Here is a 22,316-nt window from a genome sequence, read left to right on the forward strand (position 1 = left end):
GTCTGATAAGTGGATTGGCTCGAACTTGGATTGGGTCACCTTTCATGGCTTCCAAAACCGTAGAAAGGTCCCACATGGGGTGTGGGAGGATTCAGCCTCTTAGCTCCCTTAAAGAAGCGGATGACCAGATCATTCTTCCCCAGTGACTGGCTAGTCGCTGGTGAAGTAAATGCTGCTATGGCCACCTGATAGACCTTGAGTGTGGATGGGGTTCTGCCCGTATCCAGTAGTTCTTGAAGGAAAGAATTTCCTTAACCCCACTGTCTAGGGGTGAAAAGCTTTGAGCTTTGCACCAGCCAGTAAATTTTGAGGAATAGAGTCATCTAGTAGATGGGCCTCTAGCCTGCATGATCTTGTTTAACATTCCCTCCGGGAGGTTAGCAGGTACCCGTTGATGGCCCATGCATGTAGGGACCACAGCTCCGGGTGAGGATGCCAAATCGAGCCCCTGGCGGAAGTCTTTCCTCATTGGTATTGGCCATGGGGCAGTGCTTGTCAGCTGCATCAGAACTGGGAACCAAGCCTGGTTTTTCCAGAGCGGAACCACAAGTAGCACTGAGCATCTGTGTTCCCTGATTCGTTCCAATACCTGAGGAAGGAGCAAGACGGGGGGAAAGGCATGGAGTGGGCAGCGGGGTCAGGTGTGGGCCAGTGGATCCCTGCTCTTGGAGAAAAACTTTGGACATTGAGCGTTTTTTTGGGACGCAAACAGGTCTATCTGCGCACTGCCGAATGTCTCCCACAGCAGTAGGACCGTCTGCGGGTGCTGGAACATTGTTTCTGGACAGTCCGTCTGGTTCCACATTCAGGTGACCAGGCACATGGGCTGCTCTCAATGAGCGCAGATTGTGCTGAGCCCAGACCAGGAGGTGTTCCATCGTGTTCTGTATCTGGGGACAAAAACGTCTCAGCGCGTTGTCGACTGCCATCACTTCCAGACAGTTTATGTGTAGAAGCTTCTCCCGTACTGACCATTGGCCAAAGAACGGTCTGCCCTTGAGTAAGCGCTCCCCATCCCAAAGGTGGAGGTGTCCTTGGACACCACCTTCACACTTGAAGAAGTCCCCAGGTTTACACCTGACTGATACCAGTCGATTGCTCTCCAAGGTTTCAGAGCTGTGACGCATTTCTGATCAACTTTGAGGCGAAACAGACCGGAGGCCCATGCCCGAGGTGGTACTTGCACTTTTAGCCATAACTCCAGCGGGCGCATGCGAAGCAGACCCCACTAGAGTACTGATGAGGCCATGAGACGGGACTATAGTGCCGCACCGGAAGGATTTCTCTGGCGGCCTGCAGAGCGAGAGCATGGTCTCTGGTCCCAGGCTTGACGGCGCTGTGAAGCCGATGCGTGAGCTTCGCTGAAGAGATGAAAAATCCGATTATATCAGCCCATCAAGCTGCATTTATAGGCCTAGGCCATACCCATGTAGGGCGCAAACTCGCAAAGCACCCCGTTGGATCTGACGTCACGAAGGGCCTCTATCGATAGGACAGCCAATAGGCACGCAAGCCGTCTTGCCTATGTCTGCATGCTGCCGCAACGCTTTTTACATTAATTCAAAATTAAGGATAATTTTTGGCTTCAGTATCTCGTGGAAAAGAGGTTTTCCTCTAGCGTAAGATATTACGCAGTATGAGAGAATCTCTAGTAAGAGAACAGTATCACACAAGCAATTGACCCTTCGCAAAGACCCGCCCCCCTTAGTTGCTGTCTCTTTGTCCGACAAGCTACGCCGCTCTCACATACTTTTCGGTTACTTTTGATATTAAACATATTAAACGAAGTCTCACCTTTCAAATTTCGTAATTTTTTTAAAAGAAATTTAAACAATAAATGCCGTTTTGTGGCTCTTTAATGTGTCGTGACAGATCGCTGTAGAGCATCAGTTTAAGCTGCTCATGATCCGATCATCTCTTCCTACTAGTTCATTTATAGCATCAAATAAACATGAATGAACATAAGAATGATGTTGTTTTAACCACGGAAAGGCGTCAGTACACTCCGTTTTTCAAGTTCAAATCCTCCCATGTTAATCTTCTAACTCTCAAGACTGCTTTGTCGGACAAAATGGCGGATGGCGAAGTATGATTGGTCAGATTACCTGTCAATCAAGCTCCATGCGAAGGGTCAATTGTTTGACAGTACAGTTTTGATATGGTGCCTAAAAGCACATTACGTGATTAAGATTGAAGATTAAAGAAACATTGTAAACGTGAACAAGGGATAAACAGAGGGAGGGTAAAATGGATTGAAGGAATCAAAAGATGGAGGGTTCATAGATGGGAAAAAAAATTATATATATGTAAAATATATAAATAATATATTAGCTCATTTCGTTCAGCAGGAGTGACATCATTTTGTTTATCCGACATCCGTTTGTTTATCATCATTGACGCTTGTGATTGTTTGTGAATCGGCTGCGCCGCTTGCTTTTGATATAAAGCTCCGCCATCTTAGTGCGAGACCCATTAGCTGTCAGTCATTCTCCACCCCATCTGCTCCTCATAAACATCTACTGTTTATAAAATATATATAAAGTAAAAATCTGTATTTCATATAAGATGCACTGTATAACGTTAATGAATGTTTATTTGTTTTCTTTTTCTCTCATGTGTGTGCACTTGGGTGTGAATCTGTGTATTTATATATTCTGTTTGTGTGGGTGTGTGTTTGGTAACAGATGACGTTCACAGATGCTATGCGCAGTAAGGCCAGGTTGTCTATAACAGGCAGTACAGGGGAGAATGGGCGAGTGCTGACTCCAGACTTCTCTAAAGCCGTCCATGCTGTGCCGTACCTGAGACCTGGCATGGCAATGCCTCTGAGTGTGAGCGAGATGTCCTGAGTGCCTTACATACTCACACACACACTGGTGCAAGCATGCTGTACCCCCACTTTCATACAAATCAAACACACGTGTAGATATTCTTACACACATAGACACTATATATATATATATATGAAAATAATTAATTATTTCATATATAATGAATCACACACATGATGTCAGATCTATACATGCATAGTAACACTTTAACACATGTTTACTGTTCAGTGCAGTCATATTTTTACCAATGGTCATGTGTACAACTAACATTTGCAAAAACATGCTGACAAGACAAATAAAAAAGGTATACAGGCACATTGCTGTGTGTACATATGCAGACAAACCTTCTGTAGTCACACTTCTGTAAAGTTTCTTGTTGTGTACATTTTACATACAGTAACTGCAAGTTCTCGTTTTGTCACACACGTGCACATAAAATATGACCTCATTTTGCTCATGCATTCACTCACACAAACACACTTGCCCCATTGCTTCATTTTTCATGTACGTTTTTCACATTGTAAGTGATTATAACATTGCAATTCTGAACTAAGGAACGTTACACATTGAAAATAATTCCTCTGGGAAAAGCTCGACACCTGTTTCCATAGCAACATGTTTTTGGAATCTCTGATTTTTAAGACCTCAAGCACACGAAACATCTCCATCAAATGTGTTTTTGTTTAATCAATCTACATGATATATTAAAAATGTTTGAAGAATCATTTCTTATTATATGAGATATGTATAATAAATTATGTATATAAGTACACTTTTGTTTATTAGATGTTAATGTTACCATGCAAATGCTTGACTTAAAGAAAAAACAAAATGATTTGAGTAGTTTTGTTTCTCCTCCTCACTGGTTTGATTTCTTGTGATGTTCATTTTTTGGATCACTGTGTTCGGATCCGTTTTTCTTGCCTATGGACGATGCAAGCAGTAGTTTTATAATTGTCTTTTAATTAAAAAAAAAAAGAAGAAAAACTAAATAATATTTTACCTTCTGCATTTCACAATTTAGATGATATATTGAAATTGTTACATTAAGATGGATCTGCATATGAATATATGAAATATGAAACTTCATAATATATTACGATATCCCAAAATGCCAAATATTGCAGTGTGCCAAAATATGTCACGGCGTTTCAGATGCATTTATTAATATTGTCTCTTTATGGGGAAATGTAAAGACTGAAAATTAGCACCCTTTACTCAAGGGTTTGTTATTTATGTCACTAGCTTTTTTTTTGTTTTGTTTTGTTTTTCATATCAAATTCGTTGTATTTTATTAAGGTGCACTACGATATGCAGTTTTAACTGTGAAAAGCATGACAACCTTAAGTTATGTTTGTTTTTATAAAAACAATGATTAAGTATATCACTGATATTAGTTAAATAGGTATTTCATTTTCGTAGTCCAGTTATGACCTGAAGACTAAGAGATTGGAGAGTATTACAGATAGTTATATTGATAAAGTATAAGCCAATCACCCTTTTCTATGCCATGCTGTGTGGAACTGAAATCTTGTTCATTAGTTTTATATGTATATGTACTGTACATGTAAATAGAAACCATACATGTGTATAACTTAAAATCTTGGATGATACACAAATTCACACAGACGCACACAAAGAGGATTGCTCATATTGTGCATCTTGGGAGCACGCTTGGGAACCTATGAGCGTAGTACCAAGCTCTCTCATACAGTCGCACAAATGGACTCATCATCACTAGCATCATTTCAGTTGGAAAGTCTGTCATAGGATGAAAAGGAGGACATTTTTCTAAATGGAATGTGGACTGATTGCTTTATTTTTTGGAATCTTTTGGAATAAACAGAGACTGAGAATCCTCTGATATTCTGTTTTACTCTGTTTCATGGAGATGACAAGCATGTTGGCTGTTCACACATAATTTCACATCCTGGGTCCAAAATTAACACAGAAGATGAAAACATTTTAGGAATGTTTTTTTTTCTCTCTCTCTCTTTTTACAGAACATGTGGTAACATTTAAAATATCCCTATAAACATTAAGCTATGCGCAAAAAATACTGTATGTCATCGTGATTTTGTGACAGGTGCAGCTTCACAGAATGGCAGTGCCTGCTGCAACTCAGTAATTAGGAATATTTAAAATAAATATTCATGGCTTTTAAAGAAAATTACTGTTATACTCAATTCACATAACATTGGCAGATGTGGAAAAAAATACATTTGGACCCTGTTCAGATCATAATATTTGTGTAGACTGAATATGCAAATTATAGTTGTATTTTGTTCACTGTTTTCTCTGCTTTTTCCCATTGGCGAGTTGTTGTGCACTGAGAGAGCTCTGATCCAATGAAAAGGGTTTGTTGATTTGTTCAAGCTAATGTGCTTTGAGCAGCTCAGTTACACAGGAACAGATGTGGCCTTGTTCAGTGTGTACTGGGGACACATTAGTGTTGGGCTTCCATGTACTCATAAACAAGCTACAGTATTTGAATATTGATTCTTGTTTCTGATAACCTGACTATCCTTTGAGGGGAGGAAAATTGCCAAAATGTGTATGTGTGCATTCTTATTGATTTCTTAGTGAAAGACCAGTGGCTACTACCTGATGCCATGTTATTGTTCTGGCACACACACACATTCTCTTTTAAGGCAAGGCTCCCAGGCAAACAGACTGGGCCAGCATCTGCGGCTCGGCAGTTGAGTTTCCTCTTGCTGTGTCTAGTTCCATATTACCTTCCTCAGCCAATAAGAAATCAGTATTTTTCTGTTGCCAAACAGTGTTTTGTCTGTTGCAGCCAATTAACGTTTAGCATCAAATCAATTTAGGTATCAGTTTTAGTACATTTAGGTATCAATTTGTAATCATGGTTGCGTGCATGATTGTACATTTTAACATGTATTCATTGCACTCAATGCATCTAAGCACACTGTTTTTATTTGTTATTATGCATATTGTATGCAATAGGGGTACCCCTGAGTTCAGTGCTGGGCCCAGTCCTCTTCTCAATATCAACATAGCTGGGACCTCTAAAAAATGCTGGGTTGGTTTAACCCAATTTTGGGTATGGAAAAACCCAAATGTGTGGTTAAAAATGTAACATCCAGGCACATCTTACATCCAGGCACATTGGTTTTCATACCTTTGCTCTGCTGCACTGATACACAGCTCTGTTCTCATTCCAGCCTGACAATTCCACAGGGGCTGCAACAATCTTGAATGAATGAACATGACCTCCAGCTCAGCTTAGCCAAGACAGAGCTCCCCATCTTCTCAGCAAGCTTGGTAATACATCACAGTTTAGCTATCCTCATCAACAATAACACTATCCAGGATTATGGACCAGGCCATGCCTTGGGGCCTCAGACTATCAAAGTCTTGAAGTCTTAGTCTTCCAAAGGATCTGAAAACTAGAGCCTCTGGGCAGCTCTGCACATATGGCAAAGAGATGGGGCCCCAGGTTCTTTAACACCATTAGGTGCCCTGGTCCCGTCAACATATGCACAGTAGAGTCCCTGAAATTAGACTATATTTAGCACAATGTTAGCTACCAAAACATATGGTTGCTCCAGCCATTATCGTTGTGGTTCAGTGCATATGCTTAAAGGGGTCATTAAAAGCCCATTTTCCACAAGTTGGTATAATTCTTTAGGGTCTTTGTGTAAAGTTTGTAACATACCTTGGTTAAAATTCCTAAATGATTGTGCAAATTCTTATTAGTGCATCCTCGTTTCCTTTCCTCGGTTCCTCCCCCGATAGGTCACAAGGGAAGGCTGCCAGGAAAGAAAAGGAGGACGGAGGAAGCTTTTTTACACATGGGAATACTCGATCACTCGAGCGTCACTTCACGAGGTCATCAGCAGCGCTCCAAGGATCTGCCTTTATGTTGTTGAAGTTTATTTAAGAAATTCATACTAAATAATAATAATACCCTGTTGAAATATGTGTGATGTGTGGTTTATAAACTGCAAAGGTATAGTATAAATTAAAATTACTGTGACCAATGTGAAGGGGAAATTGATACGTGCGTAACGTTTAGTAGATAAAAATACTTCCGCATAGGATACACCTGTGTATCCTCGCTTAAGACTCCTCTGGAAGCCTCCTCACTTCTCGATCCTCAACTCCTCGTGGTGCAATTAGAGAATTGAGATGTCTTTTGAAGGGGGTATATAATGCCATTTTCGTACAAGTTAATTGAATTCTTTAGGGTCTAAATGAAAAGTTTGTATCATTATTTAATTAAAAATTCTCATTAGTATTGTAAAAAAAGACCTAGTCAAAAACAGCTCCATTTTCAACACGCCATTTAGTGCATATAGTGATAATGAGATTTGCTCACTCCGCCCCTCTATTCTGCGGATGTTTTGCACAACCTATGTGGAGTGTTGCCTTGACAACAGTTGAGGGTATATTTTGGAGAATGAACGGCAGCGGGAGTCTCTGAGGACACATCTGTGCAACCATATCAGTTTGAACCGGTGTCAGACCCGATGACAAGATGACAGCCACAGAGAAGTTTGACAATTAAGGTTTGAACAGTAAGTTTCTGGTTAACATAATGTCATTTTGATCAATCTTTGTGTACTGGCAGGGTAGAGTATTGATATACGAACACTATGTGTTTACTTACTAATGTAAACATACTCAGTTTGTAATAACACACTATAACCATAACGTGTTGTTCATTATAAATGTGGGATTATAAATTATATTGAGAACGTCGTATAGAAAACATGCCGTAATGTACCCTGAGTGTAAACCTTAGCTACATTCATCGTGAAGCATGCAAGCGATTTGCAAAGTTTAATATAAAATGTACAATTTTACACTCACTTCTTCTGGAGGTGCAGCTGTTCATTATTAAACCCAAGAACAGAACACCGCAATCAATCACTTAGACGCCATTCTACTCCAGCGTATCAACAATGGCGGACTATGATGACAGCTCACTAGGGCGGGTCTGTGTTGAAACGCTTCTGTCAATCGACAATTGGGGGGGGGCATCCGTTTTATTGACGTCACAAAAACGAACGGCTCAATTTAAGGCAGGGGAAAACATATAAGGAGATTAAAACAAAAACACTGGATGGATTTTTAGCATTATATGATGGTTGTGTACAGGAACTGCCAACACACATTTCAGTACAATAAACTTGAAAAAATGCATATACCATTATATGACCCCTTTAAGATATGCGCTCGATCAGTTTCGGGGTCATAGGATGGAGGACGGAGAAGCGAGGAGGGATATTGAAGCACCCACATAAAGTGCTGTCTTGGCAGACACAAATGGCTGAGGCGAAAATATGCTAATAAGGGACAGTTCTCATCGGTCGTGGGTGGAACATGAGCAATTTGACATCATATTGCTATGAAAATCCAAACGACTTGATTATTAAGAGTGTTTAGCCTTTTTGAGGATTAAAAAGAAAGGAGTGAATGGATTTTTTTTTCATTGTATGGTGGTTGTATCAACACACTGCAAAGATTTATATGCAAACACCATATAAAAGTGAAATTTGCATCTGATGACCCCTTTAAATTTAGTTCGGAATACATGTTACACACACGTGAATTGAATACCAAAGTTAATGGTTAAACAGAACTTTCAGAATCTGAAAGAGAATTCATTCAGATTTACGAAAATTAGTGCATGTAAACATTCCTTCTGTCTCACTCCATTTGCCACCAGTTACTCAATGCATAAAGGTTCAAGGCACTGAAAAGTCACTGGATGTGCAGTGCACCCAAAGTAAAATCTATGTTCCCTTCAGTAATCTGTGATCAATGAGTCAGTTGTTTGTCATGGCACACACATAAAGAGGCACAAAATTAATGGTGACTGGTGAGCATCACAACAGATGAATTCCTCTTCATCTTCGAAATCTGCAACTTTTTTCTGAGCACTTGAATAAATGTTGATGCATATAGTGCATTTTAATATTATCAATGCATGATAGTTCTATATCTTATGTCTTTATTGTCTCTTTCTGTTGTCTTAAAGTGTCTCACTAATTTCTACTTTAATATTTTTATGAACAGTTCTATAATTTTGTATTGCTCATATTCCCTAGGATGAATAGATTTAGTTGTAATATTTTCTTCCCTATTGTGATGTATATCCGAGTGAAACGGCTTCTGAACTATTTTTGAGCTTCTGTTGTAATTTTTTTGTTGAAATAATTATTGGGACTTAATTATTACGATAATTCACTATTACCACACATTATTCACCTCAAAAGAACTGCTATCTCAAACACAATTTAGTTGTTACAATCTACAGTAGGCCTAGCAATAAACCCACTGTTAAACTAAAAACAAATAAGTTATTTTTCACTCCTTTTTAAAACACCGTCCGTCAGCAAATAACGCCACCCACTAACAGTGGAAATGTGAGTATCATCATTCACGTGTGCACAATCATCCTGATGGAATCATGTGATCATGACTGTCAGCTGACACGGAAGTTTATTCATTGTGCAGCTGTCGCTTGGAATATTACATTATCCAGCAATCTCCTCATGAAAGTAGTTTTATGAATATTTGTCAGTTGCTTGAAGGCTGTTGCGTGTGAATCTAACATGGATCCTCGCGTGGCCGCGCTTATCATTTCGCTCTTCTGTGTGCTCTGCACCGGCGTCGCGCAAGACTTGGACACAGGTAGAGATTAAAAGTATTTCATGCATTGAAAAAATGATAACTTTAATGAGTAAAACACAATGTAATGTAACTCTAATGCAATAGAGGGGCTGTCAGACGCGTCCGTGTACCTTCAGCAAGAGTCCAACAGCACCAACTCGTCTGATCTGACTTATGGGTTCATATCCTGCGCCGTGGCCGCAGTCTTTTTCGGGAGCAACTTTGTACCAGTGAAAAAGATAGATACTGGTGATGGTTAGTCAAGATTTTCCTATTTTTGACACTTTTGTTGATGACGTTTGCCTTCCTGTTGATGTGTTTGCTTAGTGATTCTCAACTGACTTTTCTTCGAGTCGCTGCAAATTTTTATGGTAAATTATGTCAACAGAAATGACTTTCAAGTAGCCTAATGTTTCGACAACATTTAAAAGTCTTTCCTTTTACTCACCATCAGTATAAAACCTTTCTGTCGTTCTGTTGAACATAAAAAAGTTCATCATTCAATTTCATTGTGTGGAAAAAAACGATGCAATGAAAGTGGTAACTGAGGCTCTCATTCCCTAACAATTTATTTTTGTGTTCAATGGAAAGTCGTACAGGTTAAACACAACATAAGGTTGAATTAATAATGACAGAATTGTCTTTTATTTCATTGAAATGTTGTAGTAGTAGCTAAACTGAAGGACTTGTGCCAAATAGAGTTTTCAGTGTTGATTCTAGGGACTCTATGAGTAAAAAAATGTTGTAACAGAGTTTATAAGAATGTCACATATATATCATGGAAATAGATTTAAGCAGTTCACCTGCAGTGTTTCCACAAGACCCCAACAGTTGAGAAAACATCAAACCCCAGCAAACAGAATGTTGCACTATATGGTTGCCATTAATAAATAAATAAATAAAATAAAGATTGGAACCAATCATCCAAAAGTATGGGGAATTTGGGTTTCAAAAAATATTACCGGGTCTCATAATATATATTTTTTTCCTTAATATATATATATATATATATATATATATATATATACAGTATATATAAAATGGGCTATACTGCTTTGTAAACACATTGAAGAGTGAAAGTGTGCTCAATAAATTTTCATTTATTTTCTGTTCACCATACTGTGCAGGTATGTTTTTCCAGTGGATTTTATGTGCTGCTATATGGACAGTCTCCTTAGTGGTGAACATCATTCTGAACAGTCCAAAATTTTGGCCTCTTGTTATGGTGGGAGGAGCCATCTGGGCTACTGGTAACATCTGATTATTTAATTTGCATGGATAATTTTAGCATTTGATCATTACTGCTTGATATATAGATTATGTTATTACATAGACCAACAAGTTTAACTGTCATATTTGAAAAAAAATTCTCATTTATGTTTTTCAGTGATGATTCAGTTCTGTCACATGTTTAAGTCTTTTTTTTTTTATGTGTGTTTTCTATAGGTAATATAACTGTAGTTCCTATCGTAAAGACTATTGGGCTTGGTCTTGGTCTTCTTATATGGGCTTCATTTAATTTGCTCTTGGGTTGGGCCAGCTCACGGTAAATAAAATCTGCTTTCAGAATCCAAATAAGGAACTTTATTAATATTCTGCTTTATCATACACTCACTCTTGCTACTGATTTTAGGTTCGGTTGGTTTGGTATTGGTGCTGAGACTGTTTCCAAACCAGTATTGAACTACTGTGGAGCAGGTCTTTGTTTAATTAGGTAAATGTGATGCATTCATATTATTTATTTTATTTTTGCATGCCATAGAATGTGATGTTACTTTTTAGTCTCATTATTTTAAATATTGTCTGTTCTCTTTTTTTCTCTCCCCCTTTTAAATCCTTTTCATTTTGTATGTTTACAGTGCCATTGTTTTTTTCTTTGTGAAGACTGATGTTCAAAGGTCATCAACATCTGAAGAAACCCCTTTACTAATAGACCATGTACGTTGAAACATTGAAAATTGTGACATTTATGGAGGCCCTAAGGGAGCAAAGTGGTGCACAAAAATATGAGATGGAAGGAAAACTTTGTGTTTGGCTGTAATTTGCTTTTTTTATGAGTGAATGCAAAGTTTCTGCGGGGAACAACAAACTTTTAGCAAAACAACACAAAGTGTCTCAGGGAAAAAGAACCCAAAAGAATTTTAATGACTTTTTGCGTTCGCTGGTAAAAAACATTCTTTGTACTAGGGATAATAGAAAAACATCTAAAAAAATCCCCTCCCATGTCATATATTTTCCATCACCATGTTGTTCCTTTAGAGGCTTTGTACATTTTCAAATGTCGCATTTTTAAATCATTCAGTTAAATGATTTTATCAATTTAATCTGAAGGCTGTGAACTCAGAAACTGTGGTGGCAACAGATGATTCCTGGGTGGATGCATTAAGACCACGGACCAAACGTATTGTGTATGTACACATCACACTTCTATCTTACATATTGGATTAATAATTTAATTTACATTATATAGCATCAGTATCTAAACACACAGAATCAAAAATCTGATTTTTTTACTGAGTAAATATACATTTTGGACTAATAATATCAACCGCAATAAAATTCTAATTAAAATATCGGAGTATCTGCATGCCCATACTGTATCTAATAAGAATAATGCACTCATAAACGACTTTGAATGTTATGTCTTTCAGTGGAACGTGTCTTGCTGTCGTCGCTGGAGTGCTGTACGGGTCATCATTTGTTCCAGTTCTGTACATTAAAAATCATGCAGATGATCCAAAAAGCCAATACAGTGGAGCTAGCCAGTTTGGTAAATCCGGATTACCTCATGATGGGCATTGGCTGAATTCTTAAATATGAACTATAATGCATTTTGTTTGTGTAGATCTGGATTACGTCTTTGCACAATATAGTGGGATTTTCCTCACTAGTACAGTGTATTTCCTCCTGTACTGTGCCATCAAAAAAAACAAACCACAAGTTTTTCCAAAAGCAGTGCTGCCAGGTAAACACCTTCACTTCAGTTTCATTTTCACTTCTTTTTGAATTGTTTATCACCTTTCTTCTGCATACCTCTGTCATTTTGAATAGCATGATGTTTTTGTTTTCCGTTTAGGATTCGTTTCTGGCATCATGTGGGGTGTGGCCACGTGCTGCTGGTTCCTGGCCAACCACTATCTCAGTGCTGTAGTGAGCTTCCCTATTATCACCACAGTGAGTGACAGATCTCAAAAGGATCTTTTTGTACTTTTTACATTTGCATTTTAATGGTAAAATTGCTATTAAATGCTCCTTTTTAGGTTCCTGGACTGATTGCAGCTCTTTGGGGTGTTGTAGTGTTTAAAGAAGTGAAGGTAAATACTTTGGTGTATGAGTTCTGCTCCTGCGTTCTATTGCTTTTATATTGCATTGAACTCCCTATCTCTTCCTCTCTTTCCCTCAGGGTTGGCGAAATTACATTGTCCTCATCGTTGCTTTCTGTCTTGTTCTATCTGGGGCATTATTGACTGTGTTTTCAAAGGTTTAAACCTTTTAAGACAAGAGCGAGAAATGTACAAAACAAAGTCTTCGGTGGAGCGTTTTAACGTTATATTTTTTTATTTAAAAACACTGCTGTTTTAAATATTTTAAATATTGTAAATGAGAGAATTTTTTTTGTATGCGGTTTATACAGATTACGCAGCTACAACAACCTGAATAAAATCAAGAAGAATTATATTAGGGAGGGATATGGTCCTAAAATACTTGAAATGTTTCAGCAATATTAGCACAGATGTTATGGTAATGTTATTGGGAAGTTACGTAATTATATCTCATTATATTTTACTTCTATTTGAATTATCACACTTTTTAAGTCATGTTTACACTATAGTGGATCTCATTTCACTATATGTTTGCACATGTAATGGATGCTTTTTTTATTATATTGATGGATCTGACTGCACTGGATAAAAGCTGGAGTTATGTAGCATAAAGGCAATAGAAAACAAAGCTTATTTTAAAGCAAACTTTAAAAAGGTGGTGACTTTTTATGACAATTATGCAAACTTTTCACATCCATTCCATTAAAATATTGGGGGGAAATGGCATTAATATCACCATGTTAACTTTTCATGTTCTAAAAAGTAGGCTTTGTTTTCTTTTATATAATTTCTAAGCAATTTATGAAAAAGTTTATGAAATAATGTGAAATTTGTAGCATGTTCTTTACAGGTTTTACCCATGTAATGATTCATTGATTCCTAATTTGTTTTATTGTTGCCAAAATGCATCAAAGGCCTTAGTTTTTTATATATATTTTTTACTTTACTAAAAGGGAAATAAATATTCAAATACAAAGTTAATGGATTTGTGGGTAGCTGGATTTTTTTTTTTTTTTATGTTTAAAGTTGAGTTTTTATATATATATATATATATTGATAGAATATGTTATAAAGGGAAATGCAATATTCCAGGTAGGCACAGTGCTGGACTGCCATGCCAGGAAATACAGGAATTCCAAAGAGAACTTAAATTTTCACTTGACAAAACATGTTTATTTTAAACTGTAAAAAATGTGTTTTAATAAAATAACAACAAAGTGGAAAAAAACAACTTTAAGCCCAACTAATTCCCTCCAACTAAAGCACTTTCTTGTCAACAGTCCCTCTACATGACACCTGTACTTAAAATTAACTTGTCATTAAATTAATTCTCTAATATGCTTATGACTAAATATTAAAGACTCTTGAATGCTTTAAAATGACCATCTACTGGCAGATCTACAAGCCCCTCATGAGAGATAAGAGGCAGTAACTTCCTTTAGTAGCTCTTGAAACGTGTTTTCACATCACACGTCTCAACAGAATCTACAACAAGGTTTTATTGTCCAATTTTCTGGGTGGGAAGAGGAAGTGGCCCCTGGAACACAGTCTGAAAAGTGTTCTGGATCTACATGCATCAGTTTGGTTTCATGGGAGCAGGTAGGTTTGCTGAGGCCTGCTCCAGGAAGGCCAGTGGACCCTGTGGCAGCTCTGTGGGCTTCTTGTGCTGAACGTTAATGTCCTCCAACACCTGCTGCCAATGATGGATCTTAACAAGGTGTTTCTGAATCAGCATCTCCTTTCGCTGGAGTTCATTCTTCAGCTCTGATGCATCCTGAAAGAACAAACGCACATATAGTTGAACTACAGGAGACGGTGTTTCAAATGTCACAATGGAACTGTAAAAATGTATAAGATGGTATTGGTTTAAATCATGTACAGTTGGATTTTTATCAATGGTGCAGAGAATTCAAAGGCAAAAATAGAAATTTACCTCTTTTTCCACCTGTTCTGGTTTCTGTACAGACAGTTGTAGTCTCTTCTGAAGGAAGAAACATTCAGTCTGTCTGGCCACATCCAGAAACTTCTGTATACACTGATCAACCCCTGAAATACACAACAGGCTAAATCAGTATGGCAATACATTATTGGTAAACCATTGATTTTTCATGCACTGGTCTTTTTTTGGATAAGCAGAAAGAAAACATCAAAATTACACTATCTATTTGCATCTGTAGATTTTCTCATTGAGCCAGAAATCTCCACTTCTGTGTGTTAATTCAAAATTATATTTCAGAAAATGTAAAAGTCTTAAAGTACTGAGTTTAATCAACTGGGAAACTATGGTGATATCTAATCATCTTTCCCTATTCATCTGTGGCGTTGTTTTAAAAATTAACATATGAATACATTTCTAAACTAATGTTAGAATCTGCTAAATTTTGATACATTTTCTGCATTTGAAAACATTATATTACCATGTTTTGGACTTGACACTATGGAAATTTCAGGGAATTCTTTGAAGCAGTTTGTAGTATATGGTATAAATATATTAATTCTTCATCAATAAATGTATTAAAATTCCCATTTGATATCATAGCATAGCCTTATAAGGAACAGAAGTATATATAAAAAAAATTACCAGTCCGAATTTCTTCCTGGTCTGTTCCATTCACATAGTCTTGACTGACAAGAGATGCAAAACACGCCTGGGATAAATAAAAACATTGAAGAACATTATTAAAACAAAAATATAAATGAATAACAGCATCGGTTATTTAACTAAGTTACACTGACAGATATATAATAACTCCACTAACAATAACGACACAATTTCGATCTACAGTTAAGCAAACAATTAATTTCTACTAAATGCATTCAACTTGTGATTATATATTACACATAAAACAAGAACATAATATTAAATATTTTAAAAAAAATATTCAATGCGTGCATTATCAGTTCAAATGTACAAATTATCTACAATCAGCCACTCTTAGTATAACGTTAATTGCACAGAAACGTTCACTGGCATGATAGCAGCAACAGTTTTCTTGATCTCACCTCGAAAGAAGCTTCCAGATCATCTACTAAAGTGTTATTTGTCCCTCTATTACCGGGAGGACCTGTGAGAAGCCCTGGCTGACCTGGACCTGTAGGTGGATGAGACCCCGACGGCTGCTGACCAGTAAACATTCCGCCCATGGACGACGCCATTTTTCCACTAACAACTACTCTTCTTCGCTTCCGTCTCAGTCTCTTGAAAGTGTAATGTGTCGCCACCTATTGCACAGGGCGTGCATTGCAAGTCATACATGCTATGTTTCATAAGCGTTGCTTGAAAACAAACATATTTAAAATACTAATGAATTGGATGATGTTGTTGTTGCATCCAACAAAATTGGACATAGTAACAACCTGTATGAGATTCGTTCTTCTGCTGAACAGAAAGGAAGATATTCCGAAGAACGATTGGAACTTTGGCTTCCATAGTATTTTTTTTTTCTACCATGGAAGTCAACGGTGCCAAACAACTCTGCTCCAATCGTTCTTCAAAATATCTTCCTTTCTGTTCAGCAGAAGAAAGAAACTCATGCAGGTTTGCAACAACTTGAGGGTGAGTAAATGATGACAGAATTTTCATTTTTGGGTGGAGTATTCATTTAAAATGAAGAAAGAAAAAAAAAACACAACAACAACGTGAATGCGTTTTAAATGGGAAAAATTAGGGACCATTTGCACCGCGAAGCTCAGTCTATATTTCAATTTAGTTAAGGCCTATTGTAGGCTAAATGAATTATGTAGGCTACAATGTCAAATTAACCAAACTGTGTGAAGATATGATATAATTGAATTTGTGCATATGTAGCCTACATAAAAGTTCACTTAAAGGGATAGTTCACCAAAAAAAAAAAATTCAGTCATCATAGGCTAATTCCATGATGTTCCAAACAAACCTGTATGGATTTCTTTTTCTCTGCTGAACACAAAAGATGATATTTTGAAGAATATCGGTAATAAAACAGTTAATAATAGCCATTGCCTATTTGTTTTTTGTTTTTGTTTTTCTGTGGAAGATAATGGGTGCCCTCAATTGTCTGGTTACCAACATTCTTCAAAATATATATGTTTTTGTGTTCAACAGAAGATAGAAATTCATACAGGTTTTGAACAACTTGAGGATTAGTAAATGATGACAGAATTTTTATGAGGGTGAACTATTCCTTTAACAAGAACACTGTTGCCTACCAAATGTGGATGTTTTTCCACTAAGAAATAAAAAAAAAACATTGTCATTATGTTTTGATTGATACTGTGAAGCTGCTTTGATACGATCTATATTGTGAAAAACGCTATATAAATGGCTTGACTTGACATTTTATTAGAAAAAAAAATCATCATAATCATGTGTTCATTGAGGTGGAAATGCATTGCATTTTTAGGCAATATTTAGATCATGCAATGGCATGGTTTTTTTTTTGTTGTTTGTTTTTTTTAAGGTTGAAGGATTCAAACAATACAGAAAAATTTTATACATGTAAAAAGTCAGGTTTAATAACAACAAAAATACAGTTTTAATAAATGTGTTACATCCCCCAAATCAATACCTGGGACATAAAGGAAGGCTATACCCAATGATTAATTTTGTTTCTTATATTGTACCCATTGCATCCTGAAAACCATACTTTGTAGAGTTCATGCCTTTGCACATTGTTCATTACACACACACGGATGAATAACAGCTCACAGTTCAGTTCACCCATTTTGACCTTCTCACTGACTTGGGTCTTTTAAAGAAGTTTGAGGAAAAAGAACCATGCAGATAAAAAGTGACAGCTCGCACAAACAGGTCAGAGAGAAAGTTCACTGACATTTAAAAGAGCTTGATCTCAAGAGCTACTGCTAATGTAATTGACAGAAAAATCTATTGAACTTCTGTCTAGTTGTCATTAAGTGTAAGAAGAGTGTTTCAAAACCTCTTCCTGTGCGTTCATTTTTTGGACAACATAATTTTACCAACTTTTAATGTCTGTTTCATGTTTAATGAAAATAAAAAAAATTATTAAATAAAATGACAGTAAACATTATTTTTTTTAATTCACCCTGACATTTTAATAGTAGTTGGTTTTAAATATAAAATTGAACCTTTTAAAGGGATAGTATTTTCTGTTCTATATCTAATCTATTCAGTTATTTTGCTTACATTTGCTTATGTGGACTGTGATATTTTTGTTAGAAGAGGACTGTGTTAATTATAAAACAGATAAATTACTTGAATGATAGTAAATAATGCTTCCAAACTGAATTGTGTCCATTGGCATGAACTCGCTACTTTACTACCACCAGGTGGCGCTGCTCTATTCACGAGAGTATGAGAAATTTCACATCACGCATTCAGTGGAACGTTTTAATGTCATGTCAAGGGTTCAATGGTTTTTCAACTGATTCCACGACATTTGTCCGGGTAGATTTACTTTTAAAAGACAATTTCTAATAACTTTAAGTTTTGGCTACCAAAAGATATTGACCATTTCCACTGGTATCACCCAGGAAAACAAGATAGATCAATAAGCATGGTTGACACTGTGAAGACATGCCTCAATAGCCTGGCATGCCACTGTGAATATTATTGACTTTGCAGCAAGATGTTAAAAAGCAAATAAAAAAAAAAAACACAAAATGTGTTTGCCTAAGACTAAGTTATATAAATGTATATAAATTTACAATTAAAATTCATGTGACAACTTGACCTGACATTTATAGGATTTTTTTTCTTTTCCTGAGAGCACACTTTAACCTTTCACTTTAACCTTATTTAATCATCATAATACCCCTAGTTGACTCTTGCCAGTATATGCCAGTATGATTTATTATGTTCACTTGTTTACCTAGCAGCTATCACAAAAATATGAAATGTTAGGACAGAATTCACAATAATAATAATAATTTACCTGATATTTAAGAGGATTTTGAACTATTTTTTATACAAGTAGGCTATGTGTAAGTCAAGTCAAGTCAAGTCACATTTATTTATATAGTGCTTTTCACAATACAGATTGTATCAAAGCAGCTTCACAGTGATAACATGAAAGTAGTACAACACAGATCAATAATATTGCTAAACACTAAATAACCCCAACTGAGCAAGCCAAATTCGACTTTGTAATTGGACTTTTTCCTCTAAAAACTAGCCCTGTCTTCCTGTATATATTTTTCTATATCTAACTGTTAAAAATTAAGGTTCCAAAAGGGGTTTTCGCCATGATGCCATTTTTTATTACTGTCAATCCTGTTTTTACTCTGTGTACCTTCCTTGTGGTACTATTCTGTTTATTTATTCTGCATTTACTAGTCATTTGGACTGTCTACGTGTCCACCTGAAGTTACTGTTTCTTTTTTATCCATTGCCATGCAATGTATACTAAAAATGGCATTGAGTTTGACTTGGACTTTTTACATTTTAATAATCTGAAGAACCTTTTGTCACCCCTTTGGTAATCCTTCATATTAGATGTATTTAACTACATAATAACTGATAGGTAGAATAGCTTGTACTTTTTAAATATAAGTACAATGTACACAATAAGTATTAAATGATTATTTTAAAAGTTATAATTTAAGACACTTAATATCAGGGTTGGGGACTCAAATTGCATGTTATAATCAGAAAAACTTGCGACTCGACTCTGACAACAATGACTCAAGACTTGAATTGAACTTGAGCCATGTGACTGGGAAATTCTTTATGGTAATAATCATAATCTCGTCACTTTCCTTTCAAAAGTATGCATTTATCACATCATGTCTGGACTATTGTAATTCTTTGTATCTTGGTCTTCCCCAATCTTATTGGCACCTTTGCAGAGGGTTCAGAATGCAACGGCTAGACTCTTATAGGGCAAAAAAACATGATCATATCACTCCATTTTTAGTTTCTCTTCACTGGCTGTCTGTCTGAATTCAGTTCAAAATGTTGCTGATTCTTTTTAAGGCTCCATAATGGACAAGGCTTACATTTCTGATCTATTTAATTTGAATTCAGCTCCTAAGTCCATCAGGTCTGCCAATAAAGATTTATGTCCCACGGTCATGTCTTAAATCGACAGGTGACAGAGAGCTTTGCTGCTGCTCCACGGTTTTGGAATCAGTTACCACCTGACATTAAGAGTGCTCCTTCTAAATCTAGACTTAAGACACATCTTAGCTCTAGCCTTTTCTGATTATCTTTTATTTAGATTTTCACTCTATTTTATTGTAGGCCTATTTTTTATAATTGTTTTTGTACAGCACTTGGTCAGTGAAAGTTGCAGCCTTAAAAAAAAAAAAAAAAAAAAAAAAGATTTTTGATCACTTGTCTCTGTCACTTTGGGGTTGACTCGAGATTTGAATGCAAGCAAAGACTGGAGACTTACTTGTGACTTGCAAAAAAATGACTTGGTCCCACCTCTGCATATAGTGTTGATCAAACCTTTTTGTGAAGTGGAAAGGTTCCATGGATATTAAATGTTCTTCTCAAGAACCTTTAAGGAGTGCAAAGAGCCCCATCAAAAGACAAAGCTTTAATAAAGTCCTGTGAATAGTTTCTCAGAGTAAACGAACTGCAACAGCTCGTGAATGCATCACGGTGACAATGCATGGTGTGAATCGGTGGCGTTTGGTGCTTTTCGGACCCCCGCGTGAGTAACGCTTGTGCAGAGGCGCAGTTGAGCGCACTGTCATTTCAGTGTCAGCACACGCGCGCGCACACACACGCGCGTTCACTCATTCAGACTGATGGAGACGCGCGCGTGCCTTTATGGATAGCGTTTCAGGTAAGACTCTCGAACGCGCTTAATTGGAGACACACTAGACTATATCCACTCGATTTCTTTTTCCGTTAACGAAAATGTCATATTATTTAAGAGCTGCCAGTCACGCAATGCGGTTCATTCTCACGTTATATTGCTTGATGTTATTCTGTCTGTTAAAACGCATTGAATTTTGGCTAGACAGATAGGCTAGCTGATTATAATGTGGTAAATAAACTTTGAGCTCTAAAATAAGCGCAGCTGGTATGGTCAAGGAAAGGATCATTAGGCTATGAGGACTAAAGTACCTGCAGGACTTTGACCTGTTTACGATACACTCAATGAAAGCACTTAGCTCAGGAGTTTGAACCATAACGCGCAATAATTGATCTTAATGCTCTCATTGAAAGTGTGGGAACGAAAGGACAGCGAGGAGATGTCTCGCACACCTGTTTTCCTTGGATGGGTTTATCTTTCCCTTTAGGATTTAATGGCACATTTCAGATTGTTAAGAGGTGGCATTAAGGTAATGTGTTGATGAGCTCAAGTCAAATCTCTTTGTGTCTTGTCAAGATTGTATTTCAACAAGAGAGATAGGCTGTATATATAGCCTATATTTGTAATTGCTTTCAGCCTACTCTGTGAATTTGTCTTTTATGGTGCTCTATAAATTCCTCGTGCAGGCTGAAAATATCAAAGTTCATTTTGTGTCATCATTCAAGCCGAAGGATGTCTGGTGCTGTGTGTCATGAAAAACAGATATGTTTTTGTCAGATTTTAAAACCGATTCGTACAACTTTAAAGTTATATTCTGGGGGAATTGATTTTTGTCCTTCTGAGATATTGTTTTTTTTTTCTCTCCTGATAAATTTGGATGGTTAGAGGCTATTTAGTTGCAACTGGCTCATACCTTATACTTACATGTTGGGATCTAGTTTTGCTACGAAAACACTGGCATCAGATATAATATCAGTTGTTTTTCCACCCTCTCTATCTCTCCTTCCCAATCTTATTTCTCACATCTTCTGTCAGTTGATATGTCACTGTGTTCTTCCACCCTTCTCCTTCTTCACCTTGTCTTTTTGTCACTTGGTTCCCATGGCTCCCAATGGCTCTTTTGAGAAAATTATATGTCATTTTTATGTCATAAAATCATATTAGGCCTCAAATTGTGATGGGAGTAGTCCTGGATAGTAACCGTTTACATGCAATCTGGATTTCGGTATCTGATTCCAAAAATGAAGCACTTTTAAAATGTAAAATTCTTACAATCCCATTATACCTTTTATTGATTACATGATTACATGTTATTTTCACAATGACAGTGAATTATTAATACTTTATTGATTATCCATAAATTTTCCATTCTAAAAAACGTCTCATAATATGTTCAGAAAGTCTTTAGACCAGCCAGCCTGTCACTGAAAACTGAGACCCACACAGCATTTCATCACTGGACTTAGAGAAGTGTTTTCTAACATTGAAACATTACACTAATCAACTCCTGACGAACACTAATTATTATTTAAATTTTTACTCAGTGAGTCATTGAACCATTATTGCTGTCTTTGGAAGGCTTTTGTCTTTCAAACACATTACAGTAAAATGCACAAATTCATATTTCATATTTGGTGGGATTCCCCAACTTTTTTTTTTTCAGCTGAGCCTCTTTGACCTAATATACTGTATTTACTTGTTTTTTAATTATTTATTTTAATTATTCAATCACTTAATAGCTTTTCATTAAACTCACAAACCACCTGCAGTTCCATCATGATTCCCAGTCTTGGAAA

General features: G+C 36.7%; 4 protein-coding genes across 5 annotated transcripts in view; 3 read left to right on the forward strand and 1 right to left on the reverse strand.

Annotated features, from left to right (window-relative positions):
- Positions 1-4,695, forward strand: part of gria2a (glutamate receptor, ionotropic, AMPA 2a) — a 38,813-nt gene extending 34,118 nt beyond the window's left edge. For both annotated transcript variants that reach the window (XM_039692774.2, XM_039692765.2), the window contains exon 16: positions 2,685-4,695. In XM_039692774.2, the coding sequence (XP_039548708.1) occupies positions 2,685-2,849 (165 nt within the window). In that variant the 3' untranslated portion in view covers positions 2,850-4,695. The remainder of the gene's footprint in view (positions 1-2,684) is intronic.
- Positions 4,696-9,268: 4,573 nt separating this feature from the next.
- Positions 9,269-13,222, forward strand: tmem144a (transmembrane protein 144a). Its single transcript, XM_039692741.2, has 12 exons — positions 9,269-9,494; positions 9,579-9,728; positions 10,601-10,723; positions 10,920-11,019; positions 11,107-11,187; positions 11,333-11,411; positions 11,805-11,881; positions 12,125-12,243; positions 12,319-12,438; positions 12,550-12,647; positions 12,734-12,787; positions 12,877-13,222. Exons 1-12 carry the CDS (start codon positions 9,416-9,418, stop codon positions 12,958-12,960), a joined length of 1,164 nt encoding a protein of 387 aa, XP_039548675.2. The 5' UTR covers positions 9,269-9,415; the 3' UTR covers positions 12,961-13,222.
- A 725-nt stretch (positions 13,223-13,947) lies between these two features.
- med28 (mediator complex subunit 28) lies at positions 13,948-15,978 on the reverse strand. Its single transcript, XM_039692754.2, has 4 exons — positions 15,800-15,978; positions 15,378-15,444; positions 14,730-14,842; positions 13,948-14,570 (listed from the first exon to the last, which is right to left on the reverse strand). Exons 1-4 carry the CDS (start codon positions 15,950-15,952, stop codon positions 14,373-14,375), a joined length of 531 nt encoding a protein of 176 aa, XP_039548688.1. The 5' UTR covers positions 15,953-15,978; the 3' UTR covers positions 13,948-14,372.
- Positions 15,979-16,232: 254 nt separating this feature from the next.
- Positions 16,233-22,316, forward strand: part of npy1r (neuropeptide Y receptor Y1) — a 29,344-nt gene continuing 23,260 nt past the window's right edge. Inside the window, exon 1 of the mRNA XM_089132354.1 lies at positions 16,233-16,352. The gene's annotated coding sequence lies outside the window, so the exon portion shown is untranslated. The remainder of the gene's footprint in view (positions 16,353-22,316) is intronic.

This window comes from Pimephales promelas, chromosome 6 (assembly GCF_988280905.1).
Source record: "Pimephales promelas chromosome 6, fPimPro1.hap1.1, whole genome shotgun sequence".
In the NCBI taxonomy this organism is placed as follows: domain Eukaryota; kingdom Metazoa; phylum Chordata; class Actinopteri; order Cypriniformes; family Leuciscidae; genus Pimephales; species Pimephales promelas.